Raw genomic sequence first — 25613 nt, forward strand, 5'->3', positions numbered from 1 at the left:
ACTGCCCCCCCCCCGTCTCTCTCCCTCCCTCTCCCTGAGGTGAAAAACAAGTGGTCAAATCCCACAATCCCACTAGTTGTTCTTCTTTATAGTCTGTCAGGCGTTCAGAGGGAGAATCAAAGCTCTTTCCATCCTCCGGCAGGTGCGTCACTCCCCTCACCTTTCTTGGCCAGCTGGATGTTGGCTTGTCGCCGCCCGTTGCCGTTCTCCACGTAGCAGGAGTAGTTGCCCAGGTCGCTCTCCTCCAGAACGTCGATGGTCAGAGAGATGGAGACCTCTTGTTCGCCCAAGTGCTCCCGGATTGTCCTGCAGGGGGCAGCAAAGTAAGGTTACTCGACCTAAGACTCATTTTCAGGCTTCCGGAGACTCTGCGATTCACCGTCTTGAGATCTTGCAGCTTCGCAGAACGAGCTGCAAAAACAATGAGGTTCTAAATAGCTCAGGGGAAGCAAATATTTAATGCATTTGAATGTTCCAACTTGAATCACATTCCAAATATGGGCACAAACTCTTCGTGGTGAGAAGACACCGACTACGATTTCACCCGAGCTGCAAACGGCCAGGCTTTTTACCTGAGACTGTCCAAAGAGCCACATTTAATTCCCTCCTTCCTTCATTAATTCTAACAAACAAACACACACACACACAAACAAAACTGTTCTCCTGGTGTGAAAACTCAGATACGTTTTGAGCAAATCAAAGCAAAAACGTTCTCCCTTTTGTGCGTTTGATTTGGACCCCGACAGATTAGACATCAGTGGGCGACTGTGGTGTTGTTGGTGTAGATGAAAGCGGGATTCACCGTTTGAGCCCAAAAAAACAAGTGTAGAAACATGACGTTTGTGATGGCGCGGCGTCGCTGAATCAAGAATGGTCGACTGGTGTGCTTTTACAAGTTAATCATTCATGGCTGGTTGAATGAAATCAACCGGGCTTCAAACGCCGGCCCGAAAAACAGAGTCCAAAATGCTTGGTCGCTCACTGTGATCTGCACATCAGAGAGGCCTGTTTAAGAGGTGTGAACGGGCAGAAACACACCTGGCAGAGGAATCGGCTCCTGGTGAGCCTGTGGCGTTTGTAGTCTCTCAAGCGCCGATTGGAAAAAAACAAAAAACCTCAACAAAAACATCAGTCTTGACCCGAGGCAGCGAAAAAGTCAAACAAGCTTTTTGAGTCTTTCATAAAATATGGAACCCCCCCCCCTCCCCCTCCGACGTAAAATCTTTACACGAGGGAAATCTGAGCAAAGCTTGAGTCCTAAACTTTATAAATTACAACCGCAGAATTACAAGCCTCCAGCTGGGTGAAGTGTAATTCCTGAAATACTGTCACATGACCCGGTTACAGACTGGACCTCTACGCCCGTCCGTCAGCAGCTGAACTGGATGACTTTTACCATAGTTCCTAAAACTATCGGACAAAGTCAACGCTGGTTTCACACATCAGGTTGGCATTCTTCAAATTTAGCAAGTTTCCCAGACCTTGAAGGCATGAATTATTAAAAACCATTCAATGCTAAATCTTAACGTGAATGCAAACATTAAGGTTAAAAATACAGAATTTAAATCTAAAAGCTGATTCTAAATGTTCAATCAGAATGTTAGATTTAACATTTAAACATTTAAATTTAGTGACACTTTTTTGTGAAAATTATTTTTCTAATGCAACAGTGCAATTCAGCAATAAACCAAAAGTGGGAGGAGCCTGACAGATGAGGAACACTCGTTCGCGCCGACGTGGTAACGGCAGAGCGACCTCTCACACCCGTTTTTTTTTATTTTTTATTTTTTTAACCACAAGGTTTAGTGAGATAAGAAAAGAAAGAAGAAAAAAAAAAACATTTGATGCTTTGGCTGCGGAGCTTTTTCCATTTTCCAAAGCTCAATGCATCTCAGACAAAAGAGAGCACTTAGACGAGGTGATCAAAGCGAAGATGGCGCGCTTCGATGCTTATTTTCTCTTCAGCGTGGTGTTCATCAGCAGAAATTGATTTGATCAGCCTCCTCTTTAGGATCAGCGGTGGAAGAGAGCGTCGAGCTCCAAACGCTGACAATGCTAACAAGGCAGCGGGAGGAGATGACACCCAAACCCTCAACATGTCAGACAGTTGCTTCACTACTGAACGAGCGAAGCACTTTCCCAGCTGAAATGTCTCCTTACAAGAGTCTGGCTGCTGTTTAATAAGGTGAGGTCTGAGGAGACGGCCATTGAATGCTTGTTAAAAAGTCAAACGACCCCCCCCCCCCCCAAAAAAAGACAAAACAATGACGGCTCAAAGTGCTGAGTCTCTCCCACTGTGTGAAAGCAGGAATGATATATGAGCGGATAATCTTTTAAGGTTACAAAATTGCAGCTATTTTCAGCCCTTGTTTAATGATGCATGGGGCTAATAGCGCGAAAAGGTAGGGGCGCCACTTGGGCATTCATCTGCTGCTTGCTGCGGGGCATCTGAATATGGAAACTCATCTAATTCCTGTTGATCAATGGACGGACTAAACAAAGCAGATTGGGAAGTGCTGAGAGGTAAAGACGAACCGCAATGCTGCCACGGCGATGTCTTACATTATCTTTACAAAGTGCTTCTAATAATCGCTATCCCGTGTAGAAAACGTCGCACTGGCGAAGAGGATTCTTTTATGAATACCGTGCACAATGAAGGCCCATTAGAGGTAATCATTTTGGAGCTACGTGGACGAGCTGCTTCATGAAGGAGGTTCAATACAAGTCGCTCACAAATTACTCAGGTTAAATCTTGTGTGTCTATAAGTGTGGGAGGGAAATTAATTTGACTCGTTTTCTTAATTCCTCCGAGCTTTTGTCTCATCCTTCTTCATTGTGTAGCCGCTCATGAGGCGCCAGCGTTGGGATATAGATCCGAGCTGATGGCTTTTTAAAGAGGCGGCACTCACGCGTGACTCAACACAGACTAAACGCAAACACTGGAGGAATCAGTCTTTGTGTCAGTCCGAGTCTGTAGACTCAGCGGAACTGTCCAGGGACAAGTTTGCAGTGAGTGAGAACGGCATCCCGGAGACCTCTGGAGCCAGGCGATGGGGGAGGGGGTTCAGAGCTAGCTTGTCTGCCCTGGCTAGCTTCACCTCCGGGTAACGAGCTAGCTCTTTGAATCGCTAGGTTCCCCGCAGCTGACGAGATAATCTGGCAATCCTTGCTTTCAATATTATACAGTCGAGGGAGATGTGGTGCACCTTGTGAAATGTCCAAAAACGAGCGAAGAAGAAAGTCTGGTTCTCCAGAGGCGCCGCACCAAGCCGGCTTTGGAGAACTTCAGTCCGGCTGATTACTACATTATACCATTTCTTATAGTACGCGATAAAAGTTACCGGATTGGACTCAAAAACAACAACAACAAAATGAATACATACAAACATCAAATCAATTTTATGTGTCAAAAATGTTTTTTTTCACTTCTTTTTTTTTTAATCATTAAATGAAAACTTTTTAAAAGACAACCAACCCTCATTCAGGTTCGGATTGAAAATAAAAAGAATGGATGAACGTAACCGGCCAAAAAAATGATGACATCATTCGTTCAGAAACGTCTTTGCGCGAGAGATCGCCAGACGAAAACCGGGACACGTGACTACGCGCGAGTCCGTCAGCTACAAAAGTCGAATAACTGTGCAGCAAAGACTCAAGAGTTCGTGTGAGGTCCTCTGACTTGTGATTGATTTGGTAAAATAAACACATAATAATACATCAATCTGACTGAAAACTCTTCCTCGTTAAAGCTGTTTTCTAATTTGGGCGCCGCTCTAATCATCTCTAAGCACTTTGATCCGTTTCTGCCTATCTGGTGCAGTTACAACGTCTGCCGGCAGCCTCGACGTGACACCTGAACTTTTGAACTGTTCCATGTTATCTCTGCCTTACTTCTAAACGCCTCACTGTCTGCACTTCTCCCGACGACATCCCCGAAGGCAGATTTGATGTAGATCAGAGCGGATTCTCATGAGGAGACTTGAAATTTTAAAATATGACAGATCACCCAGTAGGCATCAGTGTGGTGTTAGCCGAACGATTGAGTCAGTTAGTTAGTGCAGGGAGTACTGCATGAATATCATTACTGCGAAATATCCAACATGTCTGGAAAAGACTGAGCGTGAGTTTCTAATGAATCTTCCGTCTGACCTTCACTTGAGGTGGTAATGGTGAACGGTTAAAGACCCTGGTCCTGGTCAGGACCCCCTGCAGCAAGTCATGCACCCTTCAGGGACTTACTGGCCCTTGAAAACTCTCCCCGTGACGAGTCGTTAGAGGAGAGGAGGATCCCTGACCCTGACCCGTAAGAAAAACGGGAGCTGAGATTTCCCTCCGTTTGTCTTTTTGCTAATTGAGGCTGCGTTTTAACTCCGGCCTCAGAGAGGAGAACGTTTATTTCATTACTTTACCCTCGGCTGGCTCCCTTTTAAATCGCGGGTCCTATCTTGGTACTGTAGCAGGCGCTAGCACCTGGTTCCATTTTTGCATGCTAGGCTAGGCTACGTCTACCAAAATATTCACCAAACGCTCACCAAAGAAGGGAAAAGACAAAATGTTGAACAAATCCTTGTTATTTGTGAATTCATATTCTGGATTTAAACAAATAAAAAAAGTCACTCACTCACTGCAAATCCACCAAATCTTTCACAGATTTTTGGCTAACTTTGCAATGCTGATCAGCAGCGGAAGCACACTGAGCTGGAGTGTGTGATTTCCCATGAACACACGCAACGAGCATTAATTCCAAAAAAGAAACGTAACGCTTGCTCAACAGTGTGCCATGGGACACAAACTTCTTGTTCTTTTTTTTTTTTAGCTTTTAAACTTCAGCACGCTGTCCTTTATGTCTGCACCCGGCGCTGCGACTTCACCTCGGGGAACTATGAAGTCTTGTTCTGCAGCCACTAAATTTTTATATCAACCTCAGAATCTCGGCGGTGAAACATTGTGCCCAGAAGCTCCATTTCATGTATTACAGGCAGCCCTCGGGGGAATACTCCTGCGTGATTAATTTCCATTTCAAAGCTAAAAGCTCACGGAATGATGTCAGGGAAGTGGGGTTTTGAAGTGGAGCACATTTAAATAGGCAGAATAAATAAAATAAACACACGTTATCGTGTGGCTGCGCACAACAAAAACACTGGAAAACTTGTGCACTTACTGTGGGCCCACACGCCTTAAACACTCTCTGAAAGTAGCTCAGGGTCACCTGATCTCTTGGCTTGTTACTTCATTTGAAAGCTTCTCATCTTTATTATGCCACCTACCCAATGCCGCCATCTGCCACCCTCCACCTCCGCACCCCCCACCACCACATCCTGTAAGCTCTAATTGGCCTGGTGTCCTTCACAACAGAGAGCGGCGCTGGGAGCAGGACGGAGCGTGCTAGCAGGCTAATAGAGACATCTCCAAATGCCAGGTCACCGACTGGGCCGCTCACTCTCCTCCCAGCCTTGTCATGCTGCTTACGGTTAACCTTTTCATTAGACGGCATTTGTCGACAACAGGGACTTTCTGGTCATACGTGTGGGTCTGTCAAAAGAGTGCAGTGGGGCAGGACATCAAATGGTGGGTGGGAGGGGGGGGTGTGTTTTTTACATCATCGTCATTAGTGCTGCGTCCACGCTGTCAAGAATGACCGCATGACATAAGCTGGCTTGATTTCTGCAGAATAAAGTGATGAAAATGACTTTGCGAGGGAGGCCTGCAGCTGTGCGGACATCATTCCTGGAAATAAATGAGGTTTTTAAACTCAAAAGAAAAAACAAACAAACAAAAAAAAAACGGATAGAAATGAGTAATGCATGTAAACCCTACAAATATTGCATACCAAACAAAGTTCCTTCGTCTTCATTGCAGGAAAGTGAATATATTTCAAATCCTGTGCAAAGAAAACTCCCTCTAGAACTAAATGATTGCTTTGTTGCCTCTAGTTACACCTCCCTTCCTTCAGCCGACTCTTTGATTGCCCCGGAGACGTCAACAGGATCAAGAGTTTCCACATCACCGCTAAAACCCGGCGACGGGTTATTGTTTTGCTCCTATTTGGTAACATGTGGGAGTCGGACAGGCATCGCTGCACAAATAGGCGGGCGTTCATTTACTGTGTTCCTTTCTGCGTGATGTTTTCTAAAACTCTGCTTCCACTGCAAAATCAAACCTGTCTTGTATTGATCAAATTTTAATTGCTTGTATTTTACTTTTATCACAGCAGTCTGTCAGAAAGTAGTTGAGAAATTTCACTCCAAACGTGGCTGATTGGCCGGCATCATTCACGCAGGCGGCTCATAAAGTAAAGTAAGCGCTGTCTGCTGTTTACCCTTGATTTTAAATTAATCAATACAAATATCCTGGATGAGCTCCACCTGTCAAAGCTGAAACAACATGCTGTCCTTCTCTTCTGCCACGTTTTCCAATACAACCTGAACATATCGCCGGCCAAAACAAAGACATGTCACCCAGTCAAAACACGTCCACTTGTCACTCGGCCAAAAGCGACACGCAAAGTTAGCGATGCAGTTTTGGAGGAGCGACTTTTACCGGTTTGGAGCACAAATTCAAGAAGCTGTTTCCTGACATTTGAGGTCGTAACTGCCATTATTACATTTAATTTCCCCCTCAGCTGAGAGATAAACTGCATTTTTAAAGGAGATCATTTTTTTTTTTCCAGTTTGCATGATAAAGCAAAGACAGGGCCAAACAGCTGCAGAGAGAGTGTGTGTGTATGTGTGTGTGTGTGTGTGTGTGTGTGATGTCCAGGGAAAACATGCAAGAATGCGAGTTTTGCATCTGTGCAGCTCGTGATGCATGATTAACACATTTCCTGTTGATGTGTGGTGACTTGCAGCGTTCAAAGGTGTTAACCAGTAAAACCCCTTTTCTGTCCTCGCCGGCATTAAAATGACCTCATGAATGTGTAATGCGCTGTTCAAGCTTTGTTGTAATATTAACAAGCCCAGGAAATGTTCACGTTCCTGAACCGCGACTGAGGAGGTCTTACTTGATGTCACTCTCCTGGACCCGCTCCTCGTCCAGGTCCTCGATGAACTTCTCGCCTTTCATCCAGTAGATCAGCGGGCTCACGTCTCCGCTATATCCAAAGAACGCTCGGCACGTCAGGTTGACTGGACTTCCTGTAAGGGACGAGAAAAAGAAAGTGACGTCAGATGCATTTTCCCATGAATTAATGCGTTCGTGCCTCAGTTTCTGTCCCTTGAGCTCAGACACACACCATGATGTAACGCCACTGTTTGCCCACGCGCCTTCTTTTCTCTTTGATATCTGAAACACTTCCTGTTATTAATCCTCCCTGTTTTTACCCTTCAACCACCTTTGGCTCCATCAATCCCTCAACTGTCTCTGGCTCCCCAGAGGCGCCATCTTAAACCATTTCAGACCCTTTTAGAATTCCCACGCCGCCTCTTAAACTTTAAAACACTCTTTTCACTGCGACTTGCCAACACGGCCGTACCTTCATAAAGGCTCTTCAGCAGCCTCCATCTCTGTCAGCTCGCTGCTCTTAAATCTCAATCCATCACTGGAGGTACTTTTGGAAATATTAAAACACAAAAGTACGACACTGCTTTTTCAGGACAGAGATTTGTGCTGTTAATGAATTTATACGGCAACGCCTGCCATTCGGATGATCGACTGCGACGACGATCAGCCTCTGCGCCACACACGCGACTGCTAGCTGAGAAAAGGCTGTTTATGTATTTGCAGCAGAGGATTGAGATCTGATTCAATCACAAGGCTTCAATTTGCTTCAAATGTGCTTTAAGAGCCCTAAGAAAGTGGTTGCTTAGCCGCCGTGACGGCTATCAGGGGAACAGGTTCAAGTTCAACAGGTGGCTGAGGAGATGCTCACGCTATCATAGCCAAGAGGTCGGATCACTTTCACGTCGAAAAGAGGAAGAGGGTTCCGCAGAAGACGGCAAACTATGACGCAGTTAAGCTTGTTAACCAGGAATGCTAGCGTGCAAAGCTAGCCGCCCATTTTGGGACAAGAAAAAGAATCAATTCATCATTTTGGTCTTTTTTTTTTTTTCTTTTCCAAGCAAAAACTGGTAAAGAGTTGTCGGTTTCTGACTTGTAAATCAAACGATCCCTGCTGATTTTTTTGGGTGTCAACTATGACCAAAAAAACAAACAAACAAACCAAAAACTGAGGAGTTTGCAGTTTTGGACTGAAAAAGCTACTTCAACACGCTGCTGTGGAATCGAGCAAATAAATAAAATGATCATTATTTCAAATTTTGTTGACATTTTTCAACAAAAACAAACAAACTTTGTTGTCATTTGCTCCTCGGGGTGGAACAAAGCCACGAATACATGATTTGAACGGATTTTTAATCATGATCTTGAAAGTTGAAACACAAGAGCTAAATAAACCCTTTGCGGTCATATTTGGCAGCGATGATGATGAAGATGATGAGGACCATGAGAACAGTTAAAAAAAAACAACCCAAAAGCAAACAAGACGGAGGCCCTCGTCTTTCACATCAGCGGGAGCTCTTCTCTGGGCTCAGCCCATTTTGAACACGTACCCTATGTGACTGGAGAAAGATAAACCTCCCCCCGCCTCTCTCCCTCTCTCTCTCCCTGCCTGGGATTAGAGACCTCTCATTCTTCTTTCACACTTATCACACACATGCTGCAGCCGACGGCGCATCCACGAGTGTGTGGCCCGTGCTGCTGCTGTGACAGGCTCACCGGGAGGAGAAAAAGGAGGATGATGTGTGTATGTACGGGAGGGGGGGGATAAAAAAAAAGCACATCATCATCAAAGCTTGGGAATGACTCTGATCCATAAAAAGAAGAAGAAACTGCGGATGATCAAGGAGGCTCCAGTAGTTGTGCATCCAGGAGAGCAAAAAGGTGATTCAGCATCTCTTCATTAGCAATCCTTGCTCATTGGCCCTGTGGCGAGGACTCAGAAGGCTGCGAGATGGGAGATAACCATGGCGTATAATTGGGTACTTGCTAGTTCAAAGATAATGGGGATTTTACTTTACCAAGGCCTGCTCTAATTTGGCCCTCTAGTGCAGTCTTGCGCAGTGAGATGATAGCTAAAGTATTAACGGGGAGAATCTGGTTTGGAGATTAAAAAAAAAAAAAAAGAGGGCCCAGAGTTGGAGAACAGTTTTGCATTTTTGTCTCGCGGCTCAACAAAAATGTTGTCCACGGCTAGAGAGATAAGGGTTGTGTGAGGAGAGAGAGCGCGCGCGTGTGTTTTTATGGAGGCCTGGTACTATCCTGGACCACACACACACACTAAAATCCCCACACATTGCCATGCCACTCCATCTCCACCAGGGGTCTCTATGGTGCTACAAAGCAGGAAGAGAGTGCAGGAGGAGATGAGCATATAAAACAACATCAAACAAAACCAGAAAAAAAAGCCCAAAACACACCTTTTTTTTTGACAGGTGCAGATGATAGTAAAAGCAAACACAGATCCTTTCGTGTGCCAGCATGGATCCTAACAGCATGTTGTGCTGTTGCATTGACAGCTCCACTGCTGCGCTATCAACAGTGTCACTCCAGAAGACTAAGTTGAAGGTGGGAGCCTCGTGCAAACGGTTGCATCCCACCCCCCCCCCCCCCCCACACACACACACACACACAAACACCCTTAATGATTGCATGTTTATATGTGAAGAGAGCCAGGAAGAGAGGTGCCGAGCTCTGGGAAATGCAGGGATTTAAACACACAGATGCAAAATCCTAACCTCTGGTGGTGTCAGGAGGAGGAGGAGGAGGTAAAGTGAGTCCTAATGCGATTGTCTCCTCTCTCTTATCTCCCAGCCTCTATAGAGCATCTCTCAATCGCCGCCAAAATTCTCGCGGCTAAGCGAGCAGACAGAGTGAAACCATGAAACATCTGGGAGGAGGCAGACAGCCCGCCCGTTCATTTGGCGCATCACGTGACGGAGGTAGAGCGAGAGAAACGGGGCATATGCACATTATCAGCGCGGATGTGAGCGAGAGGAATCACGGGGAGGAACGGCGCATTCGTCACGGAGAAGCGAACGACTTCCCACACAGAGGGAACACGAGTACATCTGCATGCGCTATGAGCACCATCCACGTCGAGCTAATCTATCAGCATTTCCCATTCACATCCAAACAATCATACTCTTGAGTAAGAAAGCCCCCCCCCCCCCTTTTTTTTAACAGCCTTGAATAAATTAAACCCTGCAGCGAGCGGGAATTATACTTCAGAGACGGAAGGGAGAGACTCGTTTTTGGGAGGAATTTGCAGTCTGAACAGCAATGAGGGCGCATACAGCTTCCTTTTATGTTTCTTTTTTGGTCAGGCGGGAAGTGATTCAGGAGTTGGCAATTACATACAAATAATGCTGCACAAAAACAGCACAGTTCTTTTAAACGAGCGCTAATATACAAGCAAGTCTGAGTTCTCATAGGTGAGTTTTTAACGTGTGGAATTCGTAGCGGCCGCCCGGACGACATGAACTGTAAAAATCTGAAAGAAATAATTGAGATTCTGTGAGAGGTTGAGCTCAAGAGAGATGAGAGCAGCGCATTTAAGTTCTTTGTGAGGAGATTAACTAAAACAACCAAAACATAGTCAGCTATTAAAGCAGTACTTCAACTAGTGCCTCTCAAGTACTCACAGCTGCCTTTTACTCACAGAATTTTTTTTCTTCCCACTGCTGTATTTCACCTTCGTGATTCCAGGACGCAGAAAGAGCCAGCCACCTATGTTTAGCCTGGTGCTAACGGTGCAAGCCACAGCAAAACTGCAAACAAACTTGAGTGTGTTGGTTCAACTGAATGCTCCAGCTGGTCACCGTTGGCGGCACCACGCACCAGAGGTGTCACATTAACTCCTTAAGCTCCAATCAGACTGTGAGAGGATGAGTGAGCACAAGGCTGGAGGAAGAAGACGTGGATCGTAGTGAAAAAGATGAGGTTGAAACAAACGTTTGGGCTGTTTCTTGTAGTCGGTGGCTCAAATGCGCCGAGAGCGTCAAGCAACTGATATGTGGCCGGCTCTGTCCATGTTCTGGAGTTGCAAAAAAAAAAAAAAAAAGGAGAAGAAAAATATTTTTTTTGGGGGGGGGTGTGAATTGATCAATTGTTGTTTGAAGCTTTTACAGAAACTGCATCAATATTTGGAAAAAAAAAAAAACGATAAAATACGACAAAAGTTTGGGGTCAAACGTTTTTAGGGCACATTGACGCGACAGTTAATGGCTCTCCGTCACATTCCAAATTTGCCTCCTTGAATGAATAAATGTCTATAAATATGTACATGTATGCATGAGTGGAGCAACAAAGGGCATGAATGCATCTGCGTGGTTTGTGACTGTAGGCTACGGACACCTGAGGGAGGCCGGTCAGACATTGATTATTTATTTCCCCTCATTCGTCATCTGTGTGGCTCTTATTTATCAAGGTAGAATGTCAGAGGTATTATTTCACTCATAAAAGGCCTCAGTCCTCTGGTAAACACCATTAGAGTGCCTTTAAAACTTTTTTTTTTTTTTTTTTTGGTGAAATGTCAGCTGAAATGTTATCCCATCTACTCTCTAATTAGTCCTTCTTCTAATGAAACAGCCTGGCTTGTGCTTTAAAAGATTTGAAGACTGCCTTGTAGCTTTTGATCAGCAGGATAGCGAGCGCTGATCTAGACCCAGAACAAGCCCAGAAATCGAATCAGCACATAATAGAATTATTGACGGTAAAGCAGGAGGGGGGGTGTGGTGGTGGTGGTGGTGGGGTGTTCCCAGATTCCCAGATTCCCAGATTCTCCAGGATCTGCATGGAGCATTATCTTTATCATCTGCTCCAGCATCCAGACATGGAAGGGTTACACCAGTGACTGAGTCCTGTAATTGCAGTGACTGGGTACCCGCTCACATCAGCGTCGCCAGATGTGGCACTTTAATTGTCTCTCTGTTTAGCATTCACTTTGTGCTGTTTATTACGACCCCCGCGTCTCTCCAATCACACATTTTAAGGCGGCCATTGACTGCACCGCACACACAATATTCATTTAGCCACGTCCCCTCGTGTATGGTCAATCTTCTGTTATTCATATTTGGCATTGCACCTCATTATCGCTAAGCGGGCAAACTGCTGCTGCTGCTCCCCTTAATTAATGCAGGTGAAGCAGATATCAAGAGACCACAACACAATGTTGAAGCTGTTTCTCTGAATTTTATAAGCATGTTAACATGTGGCAATCATAATAGGAAAGGCTCAATGATGTGTCGTGAAATTACAATTTTCTCTGCTGCCGTGTTACTTTTTTAACCGAGGGCGAGACGTGTCTGGAAATTAAATAAGGCCTGACCGTGGAGCGTTAGAGGGCGGTGGGAAACAAACAAAGCCGAGGTGAATAGCAAGTCCAACACGCGGCCCGTGGAACGCAGCGTGACATTTACAAACATCCACGCCCACCTCTTTGCGTACCTATTATTGCTGTCCAACTCGCTGCCGAATCATTACCGATACGTTGCTCATAATCGTGAGGTCACAGATGAATTCCCTTAATGAAAATGTCATTAATGAAACACTTGACAAAACATGAGACAAATGCCACATCGAATGGAGAAAACACACTTGCATACCGCAATTAGACAAGCATCAGATGATCAGATTTGAAGAGGGAGTTATTTTTAGCGAGGGGTTGTGTTGAGGACTTACTAGTTCTCCTTTTTTTTTTTTTTTTACTTAATTTCTTTTACTATTTTCTTCAACAGCCTCATCTTTCAGTCACACCTCTCCTCTCTCTTTGTTGCTGATCAAAGTACAAATCCCCGGACAATTTGGGAAAAAAAAAAAAATCTCTGCCTTATCAAAGGGGCACGTCACTTACAATAAGACAGCGGAAAGAGTTAAGCGGTGCTGAAATCCCAGTCTGAAATGTTACTGTTAGCTACAGGAATTAGAAAAAGGAAAGCTTCCCTCACAGAGAGACGGAACCAACAGGAAGTGAATGCTCACAGGGCTTTGGTGCGAGCAGAGGAGGGACTTGTTTCTGGCTTAGTGCGGAAGCCGTCTAGAGAATCCATAAGTGGCACCGTGTAGTTTGGCTACTGATGGATGGCAAGAAGGATGGGGAAAACACGCAAGCGACGGAAAGACCGACGGCACTAAAAAGCTGTTTCCTCATAACCTTGCTGGCTCACCTTCGAAGCGCGCCCACACCGCCCGTGGTCGCTTCTCAGCTTAGGCCCACTTTAGCAATACTTATAGCGAATTACTTTCTTAACTTCCAGGATCTATACACATCCCAGGCTTTCACTTACTTCCTGTACAATGCCTAAAGAGTACATCCAGCCTTCTCTCGAAACTGCTTGTTAATGATGATATGTTATGACTCGTGGCATTTGCATGGCTGACTTTCAGGAGCTGCAGAATCTATCAAATGCTATTTCCAGCCCTGGTCCGGCTCATCCGTGACAAATTACAGCAGTGTAGAGTTGCTTTAACAGGTCAATGGCACTCCCAGAGAAATGACTCACCTCATATACATAAACCTGAAAACCTCTTAATACAAGCTTCTGTTGAGGCCGTCTGAAGATCAAATTGCTCAAATTCACAAGAGAAATATCCTGGAAGTGGTTCAATGTGACAAACATGACGTGTCAGAGACAAAAACTGAGTGTCAGGCACAACAAATTATTGAGTTATCCCTTGCAATGTGTCACAAAAGAACAATTCTGCTTTAAGGGCATGTTCGCATCGACGTCTCTCACTTAATTTGACAACTTCTTTGACACGCTCGGCGACAGCGTCCAAGTTGTCAGTGCTGGCAAATAAGTGTGGAACATTCTAAGGTGCATCGAGGGAAGCCTTGGGCAGAAATGAGTCAGTGTCTTTCTGTCGCTCAGCGTCATCAATGTTTTGGTCATTTGGAAGCCTGATGACGTTCGCATGTCGTGCAGGTTGCACAAAGCTACAACGGGAGGCTCAAAAGGCGGAAGCGCGATCTGCTCCAGATGACACACATTTCTGATTGTTGAGCATCTTGCACTGGGAACTTCAATCTGCTGCCGTAACAGCCTCCATATTTCTGGCTTTCTACAAGATCTTGGAACTCGACTGAAGGGATTTTCTCCCATTGAGCCTCGACAGCCTCGGCGAGCTCAGACGATGGTGTTGGAAGGCGTTGAACACAAACTTGGCTGGTGCACGGAGGCGCTGTCGTATTGAAACAGGGAAGGGCTTTCCCCAAACTGTTGAAACTAAGTTGAACGGCAGCTTCTATCTGGAATGTGCGACACAGTGTCAAGATTTCCTTTAGGTCGTAGCACCGTTAAAACCCGCAACAGCAAAAGTACGCAATTTTCTGCGGTCTTGCAACTGATCCTCAAAGAATCTTCTGCCGTTCCCACCCCGACTCCCAACTCTGTATTTTGACATCTTCAGAGGTTCACCAAAGTATTGATTGGATCCACCTTATCGCAGCAGAAAGGGCCTTGTCTCCTAAGCCATCAGTGGAAAGGAATCTAGTCCCTAAACGGTCCAGTGGAGCAAGCTCACCAACCAAGATCAGGACAGCTTACTGTGCTCACTGAGAGAGAAAGAAAGAAAGGAAAGAAAGAGTCGTGAGTGCGGCGCCGCTATATCCATACACTCTCCACAGGGAGTCCATGTAATGAAAACAGGACACAGCAGAGTGGTTGGAACTGTAGGTGCTTTTCCCAGTGTTTCAGGAGGTTGGATATCTGCAGCGCACGTGAGCTGAATGAAAGAAGAAGTCCGGGCAGCGACTTAACTGAGGTGGCGACGTGAAGGGAATGAGTGGAACAAGTTTGAAAAGGCAGGAGGAAAAGCTGCTGTAACTCATCACCTCCAATCTTGCCGCAGAGGGAACACTGTAGGGAGTTTTTGGGAAATCGTTGCATCACATTCCTCTGGGGTGGGGGAGTGTGAGTGTGTGTGTGTGTGTGTGTGGGGGGGGGGGTGTTACATGGTGTGACTATGCTTGCTCCACTGGTAGGAATTCACGTACAAAGATAAAATGAGATGTCATTGCATCATTGTGGGGTTTTTTTTTGTTTTTATTTTGTATTCCCTTGCAGGGAAAGGTAGAGAATCAGTTTTACCTTAAAACCCTCAAGTTAGGATCGTGAGGACGAATCAAGACATCTTTTTCAGCTCAGTTTGAGAGCTAGAATGACATTTACAAGCTGTAACATGCTATTATGAGCATCCGCATTCTCCCACCGGCTCTCATTCACTTTATCTCTCCTCCTTTGCCATCCGCGCCACCTCTCTTTCTTCTCTCTCATGCCTCGCAGTACGTCTTGGGAGAGGCTTTGTGCATAAACAGGTTTCTATAATGAGCTGCGATTGAGGACGGAAGAAAAACAATAGGTTTGTGTGACAGAGGGGGCCTGGGGGGGGGGGGGGCATGAGAGAGACTCTGCAGGAAGGACGCTGAGGAAAAGGTTAAAGCTCTGGTGAGCGTAGACATCATCTACATTGCGTCCTGCTGCGTCCTCCCTGTCCGTCATGTGCCTTATTTGGAGTGAGATTTGTCTCACCTGCGCTCCCGTTCTTGCGACTTGCATGAACGCAACTCAAAAAGGGCACAATTGATAACTTGCATCGGATAAACACGTTTAAAATTCTTCTGCGTACCCATCTGGATAAATTACCATAAGATTGACACAAGTGTCTGGGGATGACAAAATGTCAGCATGATAGGAAATATCTGCAGAGAAAAGGTGACATGAATTCTCCTTGGGGGGGCGCTGACATGACTGGCTGAATGGTCGCATTTGCAAAATAAAGGATTTTAATGTTGTAAGGTCACGCGGGTCATCAGGCCGTGATTGTTGAATGTCAGATTGCCATCAGAATGAAAGCGGAGTCCTGTGAACGGCTCCCTCGAGCAAATAACATTTGAGGCACGCTCTCCGCTGACCTGATATGTAGGGAAATCAGATTCGTTCACATAGAACAAACCCTTCGGAATCCATAGCGTATTATTCAAACATACATCTCAGCCAGCGCAGCGGATAATCGAATGGCTTTGCTCGATCACACCCACGCACGAGTCCCTGCTGCGGTCTCCCTCTGAGGTGGTCTGAGAGGATAGTGAGGTGAGAGTGTGTGAACTGCAACTCTTAGGGCATAAAATGACTCTAATGTCTTATAATCTGGCTTCATTGTGCGCTTCAATGCGGTTTGGCTCTGGAAGGAAGTCCTGAGCCTGCTGTGCCTTCATTTAATTTAAAGTTCCCCCTCTATCAGGGGCAAGTATCTCTGTAATCCAAGGCTGGTTTCCTCTGTGATCTGCTGTGAGTACGCCAAGCCAGACTGCAGGAGCTGCAAATCTTCGGCGTCCCGACGTCTGTGAAGTTTCGAGCCGCCGCTGTCAACCCAGCCGTCACTTTATTATCCCCCCACTCTTGTCTTCTAAAGGTGACATTTGTCTAGCTGTTCAATCCCCCTAACATGCAGACAGGGCCGCTAGTTTGGGACCTGTTCTGCTTTACAGTACAGTAGGTGTGCGCTGAATTCCAGATAAGAAACGGCACGTCGTGGAACTGCTGAGCACTTAAACCTCGTTGCAATCTATTTAATTAAAAACAATACAATAAATTACACGCAATGCTACCAAGCGGTGGGAGGGCTGGGGAAGAGGAAATAGCTGGAGGGAGGGTAAATTATGACCTTACGTTGGGAGAGGTTTTATTCAGGATCTGTCACTCACCGGGAAGACTTTCACGTAGAATTCTACCAGCTAAGTGGGATTGCAACCTTATCAGAGATTAAATGCAGAAACAATTACGTGGTCACTGATATGCTCATAAAAACCCGAGCCAAACAGAACCACAAACATAGGTTATAATCTGTGAACTAGCAGGCACATGAGGAGCTTTTGGGCTTATTCGCTTCATCCACTGTTTCGACTAGTGGCTTTCTCCACTGCGGAGAATTAAGCAGCGCTCCCAAATCCACCGTGTGATCGGCGCTCAGTGATAATCCACAAAATATCTCAAATACTGTATCGGCATGATTTCCTCTGTAATCCCGAATCATATCAGATGCTCTGTTGGAGCCTACATAATCAGTTCAGAATGAGCGAGGGCTATTTTCTAGCGCGCTGCTTACAGTACATAAGTAGTAGTATTAGTATGTGGAAACAGTTGCATAATGTCTTCTCTGGCCCCGGAGGAGCTGAGAAAATAGCTCTGATACGCCACACGATGCTTGAGCTCATGTGTGTCCTAAAGTGCCTGGAAAATAAACAGCTCTTGAGCTATTGTTCTATATCAATAAGAGTTGAGGAATGTAAACACGCCACTTTTGTTAGCTGATGCAACAGACGTAAGTGTGCGTAGTGAAGGGGAGGCTATAATCACGTGTGTGTGTGTGTGTGTGTGTGTGTGTGTGTGTGTATAGCAACAGGGGATCAGCAAAGTGATGCCAGCATGTGTCAATCAAATATCCGCTCTATCTTTCCTCCCTCTTGCTTTATCTTGTCTTTCCTGTGTTTGGGTTCTCGGTGGGTAAACAAGCCTCTGACTCGCCGCTGCCTCGCTATTGTAATTCCTCGCTATCAGATGCACTTTATGTACGGTTCTCGGCCGGCTCCACACACTCCGTTTACTATAGATCACGTTATTTACCACCAGGTGCTGTGTGCTTCTGGATAACGTCAAAAAAGAACATCCCTAATCTAAAATAATCACTTCATCGCACCTCTGAAATGTGCAAATAAATACTCGGAAAGACAGTTTTTATTAGCAGACGTATTTCTATGTTCGCCCTCTTTTAATGTGTTAATTTGCTGCTAATTAGCACTGAACACAATGTAAAACTGAAGGTGGTGGTATATTCTGGTTTGAGATTGTCTGGTCAAAAGAAAAATAACAGAAAAGGAACACTGTCTCTCTAAAATAAAGGTGGAGGGGTGTTGCTCTGAATGCTGATTGGCTCTCCCGGCACTGGACAGCAGGTTAAGAGGGGAACAGTGTCAGGACCGATTGACCTCGAGGTCGGGAGGAGTGGAGATGAGTCGGAGTACAGGAGGGGGGAGAAGTAAGTGGGTGCAGCTTTTCTAGGACTGTGAGGTGGTTGGTTTTTTTTGGGAGATTGAAAGCATGGCGAACAACCACCATCCATTTTTATTATCGTGATATAAAAAAAAACATCTGAAAAGTCTATAAAAAAAATCTGAAAAAAAAACCTGATAATTCTGACCAACAGTTAATTTATCAAGACACACCAACACAACAAATCCTGCAGCTATTTTTGACCCTGTTCTGATTACTACATGATTCATTCTGGAATTAGTCCGCTATCAGCTCTTTAGGAAACTAATTTAAAGCAAAACACAAACTCCTGGTGCATTTTGAATAAAAGCAAACACAACAATGACACTACAGGAGCAGCACCTTTGTAGATATGAACTCCATTGAATTCCAGGAGCTAAAGTAGCGCGGTGACGCCCCGAGCTGTGTTGCTGTGAGTCTGTGGGGGTGTGGGGGGTTAATCTGAGGCTGGCTAGTGAGGCAGTAATACCAGGGCTCATGGGGAATTACTGGGGAGATTTGGAGGGAAATCTGCTGGCAGCAATTTCCCTGTCCCTTTTATTAGCCTACATGCGCAATTTGCTGCTGGCTGCTTTAATATGACGGCCTCACTAGTGTGTGTGTTTTTAAGTCAGCCCACCACGTGTGCTAGGTTTCAGTGATACACTGGAAAAAAACTGTATATTTGTTGTGTAATGCGCCACCCCCCCCACCCCCCCCCAACCCCCAACCCCTCCCCCACATGGACCAGCTCCTCATTTGCTTGCTCAAAGGTCACATACTGGGATTAAGTGTCTTGCTCAAGGGCACTTGAGCACAGTGAACTTATGTCGTGCGGTGTCCCCGTTTTATTTCTAGGCCACCCTGCTGCCACACAACACAGCCTGTGTATGAGAGTGTGTGTGTGTGTGCGTGCGTGCGGAGGTGCATGTATGCAGGTGGCCAGAGGGAGGAAGCTTTGATGTGTGCATGCATCCCAAGGGGGATATGTGTTTGCACTGATACGGTTTGTCACCGTGCGCACACACACACACACACACACACACACACACACACACACACACACACACACACACACACTGTCCAGGCTCCCTGCTGTTTCGTAAATGAAGTAAATTGCATGTGAGGAGAGAACAATATCATCGTTTTTAGCAGGTGTAAATATTTCTGAGATCATATTGACGACCTGCTGACTTACCAAATGTTACTTGTTAAGTAAGTCAATAATTTCAGATTGAGAAGCAGGCTGGAGCTTAATTGCTAAGTATTGTGTCTCGCTGTGCCCTTGAAATGAAGTTTGCATCACTCAAACCAAACCAAATCAAACACTCAGAGCAGTGAGTGGATGTGCAGAGATGCATCTTCATCCTGATTGCTGATCCAGACGCAAAAGACGAGCAGCAACCCCCCCAACAAAAACAACACACACACACACACACACACACACACACACACACACACACACACACACACACACACACACACACACACACACACACACTCCTTCTCTTGTGTTTCATTAGACAAAGAGATCAACAACACCTTCTATCTTCCGACGAAACACTAAATCCGCCTGCATTTTGCCTCTCTTATTTCGCGTGGTGAGGAACGGCTTGCGAAGCGGTGGAAGCTGAAGTGAACTTGTCAAGAAATGCAGGAATAATGTGCCGGAGCTGTGCCAAGACAACAGGGAGTGAAGGTGGGCGGAAGAGGTTTCGCAGCTTATAGCGCCGGCGTGGTTCAATCAGCAGCGGCTTTGGGTTGTGATCCTGGGCCGGTATGAGTAAGCGCGCCGAGCTGTAAAAGACACTTTCAGAAAAACCACAGACTCTTTCGCATGATGTTGAGGGAATTTGTCAAAATTCTAATTTGAGACAATCACTCAAGACCAAAGAGAGACACGCGTCGTTTGTGGTCTGCTCATCAAATCATACTGAGAGCCAAACAAAATGATCTTTCCATCTGTCCCACATTGTGACTAATTGAAAAAAAAAAAAAAACTTTGGGGGAATGATGCGTGTCATTGCTGCGTTCCACTCATTTGTTTTCACTTGACTCCATAAATATTGATTTAATAAAGTTCTGGCCATGATGGCGGAGGATACGGAAACCACAAAAACCGCCACTTTTGGAGGCTGGAGCTGTGTGTGGCTTTGTGATAGTCAAAATGTTGTGCCAAAAGCATAACTACCCCCCAGAATTGGGCCCACAGCAACAACATTCAGGCCTGAGTCCAGCAGCTCTGGACTCGCTTCATAAGAACCCCTCCAACATCTCAGATGATGTGTGTGTGTGTGTGTGTTTTTCTGGCTACACTCACATTTCTATGCATACAAGGCCAAGTGTGGGTCTGCAATGACTCTCTGCGACTCTGCAGGGTGCTGTTTGGTGCAACCTCACAACTTCTGGCAAAACATTCAACACACTGGTTATCTAGAGGGAACCAATTAAGAGAGCAATGGGCGGTACACACAATCAAAGCAAACACACCAGCCATCCAAACCCATTTTGGAGACATAATTGGACAATATTTGTGACTCTTGAATAACTGAAATATAAAATGTTTCTTATTGTTATAAACTGAAAACAGTCTTGTGAGGAAGACTGACGGCTTCGAGAAAGAGAGAATTTTTATATTTTAATGCATAGATGTGCCAGAATAAAGATGATTTTTTTCCCCCCTCACTATCCGTCAAGCAAATCCAGCCCCCCCCTCCCCACAACTATGGATGGTACTTCCCCGTTCAGAGGTATAAAGACCCTGAGGGATATTGCACAGAAAACCGCTTGTCGAGCATTTTTTGGTCTTTTGGAAAGAAAAAAGAAACACAAAGAGGTGCCATACCTTGAGGGACAGAACTAATGAAGCAGGTAATGAATGAACCTGTTTCCTAAAACATCAGCTTGCACAGCTGGAGAATAATGGACTACAAAAACAAATGAGTCACTTATCAGTGAAGTTGTGTTGCGCCCGCTGCTGTTGTTGGCGTAAATACCAGACGATCGTAACAAAAGATGACAAATAACTGGTACAGCGAAGCAAACACGGGACAGCGATGATTAAAAAGTTTCACAGGCCTTTTCAGATGCAAATGTAAAAGAAGTCAGTGAAGAATATTGCATGAAACATATCACAGTTCCTGGATTCATGTGCAAGCAGATTAAAAAAAGGTGTCACAGACTGGGATATCCTGATTTTATACGCCCGTACGGGTCACTGGTCACCTTCTAGTCCGTAATCCGACCAGACAAAGGCCATGTTTAGCGTCATTAATCTCTGTGAGCCACAGAAGATTGAGTTACGTAACTAATTTCACTGGCTGAGTAGTGCTCGCCACCATGAATAAACTGACCTTGATGTGGATAATAAACGTTGGGGTCCACTTGAATTGCTGGAGACATTTCAGGGACAGAAGTTGTGCCTCGAATTGGTAAGACTGATTTGATGGTTAGTTTGTCAAATAGTGGTTCCGCTAAGTTTCCAGGAGAGTCTATAGCTCGGTTTCGACAATGAGAACTTACCCCAAGAACCTCGAAGAACTACGTTTGTTGTGACCACAGGAATAAGGGTCCTAGTTAAGTTTTAAGGCACTTCATATGACCCTCCAAAAAGTCCCAATTTAGGATGTAGTACCTACTAAATTCCAGGACCGCCGGGATGAGTCCAATTTGCTGAACATTTCCGACTGGTTCAGTACGCCATCAAATCTGCCAACCGGCTGTTTATTGCTGCTTTACTGTGGGTCAATCATTCAGCGTAATAACAAGAACGAACATGAGGACTGACGATGAGGTCCAGGTCCTCATCTGGCAGGAAACTGCAACAAAGATCCCCAACGAGGGAGTGTGGAGCTTCATCATCTTGGGAAGTCCCAGCAACTTGTGGTGGAAAAGTGGTTTAAGAAAATACCCCAAATTTAGCTCCAGTAAACTTCCGTGTGAGGGACAATTGTCTCCCTGCAGGTGTCAGAATGAAGCTCCCGACCAACTGGGCTGATTCATCACGGGTGAAAGAGAGTGGCAGGTGGTCTCCCTACTGGTCCGGGCCTGTGGTGTCTCGCTGACCCCCTAACGGCCCGGTCTGGCCTACTCGCCTGCCCCCCTACTGGCCCCTGTTATGCTCCATCAAGCTGGGGAACCACAGCCAAGAGCCTGGACTCAAATACTCCTGTCTGAAGGGTGTGTGTGTGTGTGTGTGTGCGCGTGCATGGCTGTGGACCTTGAGGGCGTTTCCGCCTCTATCAACACAGCCCCTGCTGAGGGTGACACCTGCAAATAACAGTTTAATAGCTGAGTAATGTCTCTGGCCTCCTCCCCAGCTGCGCCGGGGCGGCCTGGTGGGCCATGAGGCAATTGAAAAACCTTTGCTCCCTTTACACGCAGGCGTGTCCATACACACCCGTACACATGCACTGCGTATACTTTTATGTCCACATACACACACGTGAGCTGATAAAACAGTCAGGAGGCTGTAAAAGTGGCGCGCTGGTGCCGGCAGGCGACCAACACGCAGGCTTATACATCATATATCTTCATATTACTGCTGATGCTAATGTTTGCTCTGCACTTCAGGTGTGTGTGTGTGTGTGTGTGTGCATCAGTGTAGGCCAATCCCCAGCTTTACTGTACTGGTGAAAAAGTCTGTTTTTGTTTTGTTTTGTTTTTAATTTAATCCATACATTTTTACCCCAAATAGAAACATTACAGGAAAACCGCTGCTGCCCGCGCTGAATATTGATTCGGCAATCTGATGAAATATTCCTGCTCATAGAAGCGCCACTGATTATCCACTCAATTAGATGATCAAACAGCCGAAGTCAACCGCACACACACGCTCAGATGCTGGGGAGGATAAATATTTAAATGTGGGGTATTAAAGATTTTCAATGGTACATTGGCCACAGATGCATGCCATTCTGAGCGAGAGCAGCCATGTTTCCTTTCTGAAAGCATGACCAGCTCTGGACCACACCAATGGAAACAAAATCATCAATAAGCATTTTAGCCTCGCACGTGCGGCACGTATTTCATCTGCGAGTCTACAAAGTTTAAAATGCTCTTTCTACCAGCGCTGGAAACTTCTTCTTCTTCTTTTTTTTTTCTTCAGCGTGTTGTTGAGACGGATCGTTGACAGAATAAAACTGAAAAGTTATCTGTAGTACTGAGTAGTCTTCCGAGAAAAGCGTTTCAGAGAATCTGCCAGGAGGCTGAATGCAAGCCGTGAAAGACTAAACCTACACGTTATGAAATCTGTAAAAACACACTTCGTAGTTGTAACCACTAAATGGAATGTTCAAGGCGATGCTGTATCTGGAATATTAAACCATTATATCACAACTCACCACAACTGCCAAATGATTTGTTCTGCTGAAACTATTCTTTCTCTACGCGCAGCCAGTGGGTCAGGTCGGGGTTCTTCCCAGCATTATTTAGATATAAATTCACTGAAGGATTTAAAAATGACGTTAGGTTACGTAATTTACCTTTCGCTTGACTTGTCAAAAGAGTACAGGAGGGGAAGAATGGTTGGGAGGATTAATGCTACTCTCCGGCCTTCAACAAGCTAAATATTCCTGTGGGTTTTTTTTGTACCGTTCGCTTAGTATTCATGTGAGTAGGATGCTTTGCTATGCATCATCAAAAAAAGATGGATAGGAGCGATTGATAAGGGATGCGTGTAAGTTATTAATCTGTGTGATGGGTGCTTTGTTTCATTCTTTTTGACATATTTGCTGCCTAAATGCCATTCTGCCTGTGAAGCAAAACCAAAATCAAATCGCCTCTGTGCCTTCTAGGTGTGACAGACACATTAACTTAGCTTGTAAAACAGTGTGGTCGTTAGTCTGAAAAACAATCAACTTACTCCTCTGGGCTGGGATTAAACTCCCAGACATCCTTACCTTAAGTAACTATCTTAACTTGAGTTGTACTTGTAACTTTGTTTAGTCAAGGGCCCTGTTTTTTTTAGAGTTAATTGCAAGACGGAAACCATACGCAGAAAAACTCTTTTTTTTTTGGTAACAATCCTTAAAATATATTTTCTTACTAATTAATAGTACAAATATATCTATTGGAGGCGCGCAATTTTACAGTGTGACAATAAATAGGTTTGTTTGACCAAAATGACGAAAAAAAAAGGGTTCGCATCGGCTAGTACAAGCTAATACTGAGAGGGTAGTACTGGCTAAAACTGTCTGGCCGACGAGTTGGTCGGGTCCTAGTTTAGTTTATTAAATGTCATAAATTGTAAAGGGCTTATCATCACTTCAACAAGCGAAAGCAACGCGCTCACAAAACATCCATCAGAAACCAACACCAAACACTCTTCCTCTCGAGATTATTTTTGCAAGAAAGTCAACAACACAGTACAACAGATGTAATCTTAACTATTTGGTAGCCTCAGACAGGAAATGAGCAAGCTTCCTTACTTCCTGCTTCCTAACCAACTTTAGAAATGAGCAAGCTTCCTTACGTCCTGCTTCCTAACCAACTTTAGAAATGAGCAAGCTTCCTAACTTCCCATACAAAAGAACAAGCTTCCTAACCTCTAACAGGAAAGAAGCTACTTTGTAACTTCCTATGGAAAAGTGCAAGATTCTTAACTACCGATAGAAAAGAGAAAGATTCCTAACTTTCAATCATCTCCCAGTGTTCCCTTTTTCTCTTGCTACCTCGTTCTATCTATTTGGCTGCAAGTCAACAGGTGGACCTTTCATTGAGGGATTACGGCAGACCCCAACATGGGGGTCATGACCCTGCAGTTAGCGAGCGATTTTATAGCCTCATGTAAAAGCTATATGTAACAGCGAGGGACAGGAGATCAGCGAGGACAACAAAACTATGAAAAACAGGATAATGTTGGGCCGCGGTGTTTATCACCTACATAATTCACCTTCCAGAGGAGACCAACAATACAGGTTTTTGCTGGGGTCAGTGAAGGAGCAGGAGTGGGAGCAGCCGCCATTTTTCTTTCAGCATATAGCTGCCTCCCTCTTTATAGCACATGTCAGTGTACTTATTTTCTTTTTGACTTTACTGCCTATCCGTTGAGGGCCAAAGGCTTATATTTTTCAAACAGTCGCAGATATTCCTACGGAAACTTACTAAATCAATTACTTGAAGGCGAAAGTACATTCCTCATTCTTGGATCCATTAAGAAGTAGCTTGAAGAGATCTGCTGGTTGCTAAGCAGTCATTTATAATCAATTATAGACATAAAAGTCAATAATTGATTATTTGAGATTTCCTAACCTGCAATAAGATAGGGCCAATTGAGATAGGATTGCACTGAGTGATACCACATGCGGAACTTCACTTAAGATTCTGTAATATGCCCCCTGGCCTTTTTTCTTTCTTTCCGTAAGCGTTTATTTATACTGCCTATGATTTAAATGCCACTGAAACCCTTATACGCAGTTGCTTATGTATATTTAAAATCACATTACATCCAACCTGCGCTCACTTTGTTTGTTGAAGCTGGTGGAGATGAGTTTGCCTTTTAAGTCTCTACTAATATTCTCTCTCTTTATGACACTGTGGAGGATGAATAAATCATTTAAGAGCAATTACATTGTGCATGACTTGCTATCA

General features: G+C 45.0%; 1 protein-coding gene across 4 annotated transcripts in view; it reads right to left on the reverse strand.

Moving 5' to 3' along the window:
• Positions 1–25613, reverse strand: part of LOC147272611 (interleukin-1 receptor accessory protein-like 1) — a 274460-nt gene that overhangs the window by 17513 nt on the left and 231334 nt on the right. For all 4 annotated transcript variants that reach the window (XM_086197940.1, XM_086198022.1, XM_086198107.1 and 1 more), the window contains 2 exons: positions 7001–7133; positions 161–306 (listed from right to left, as the gene is read on the reverse strand). In XM_086197940.1, coding sequence (XP_086054066.1) covers positions 161–306; positions 7001–7133 — 279 coding nt within the window. The remainder of the gene's footprint in view (positions 1–160; positions 307–7000; positions 7134–25613) is intronic.

The sequence above is a fragment of the Aulostomus chinensis genome, chromosome 1 (genome assembly GCF_037954235.1).
Source record: "Aulostomus chinensis isolate RoL2024-O1b breed Wild chromosome 1, RoL_Achi_v1.0, whole genome shotgun sequence".
Lineage (NCBI taxonomy): Eukaryota > Metazoa > Chordata > Actinopteri > Syngnathiformes > Aulostomidae > Aulostomus > Aulostomus chinensis.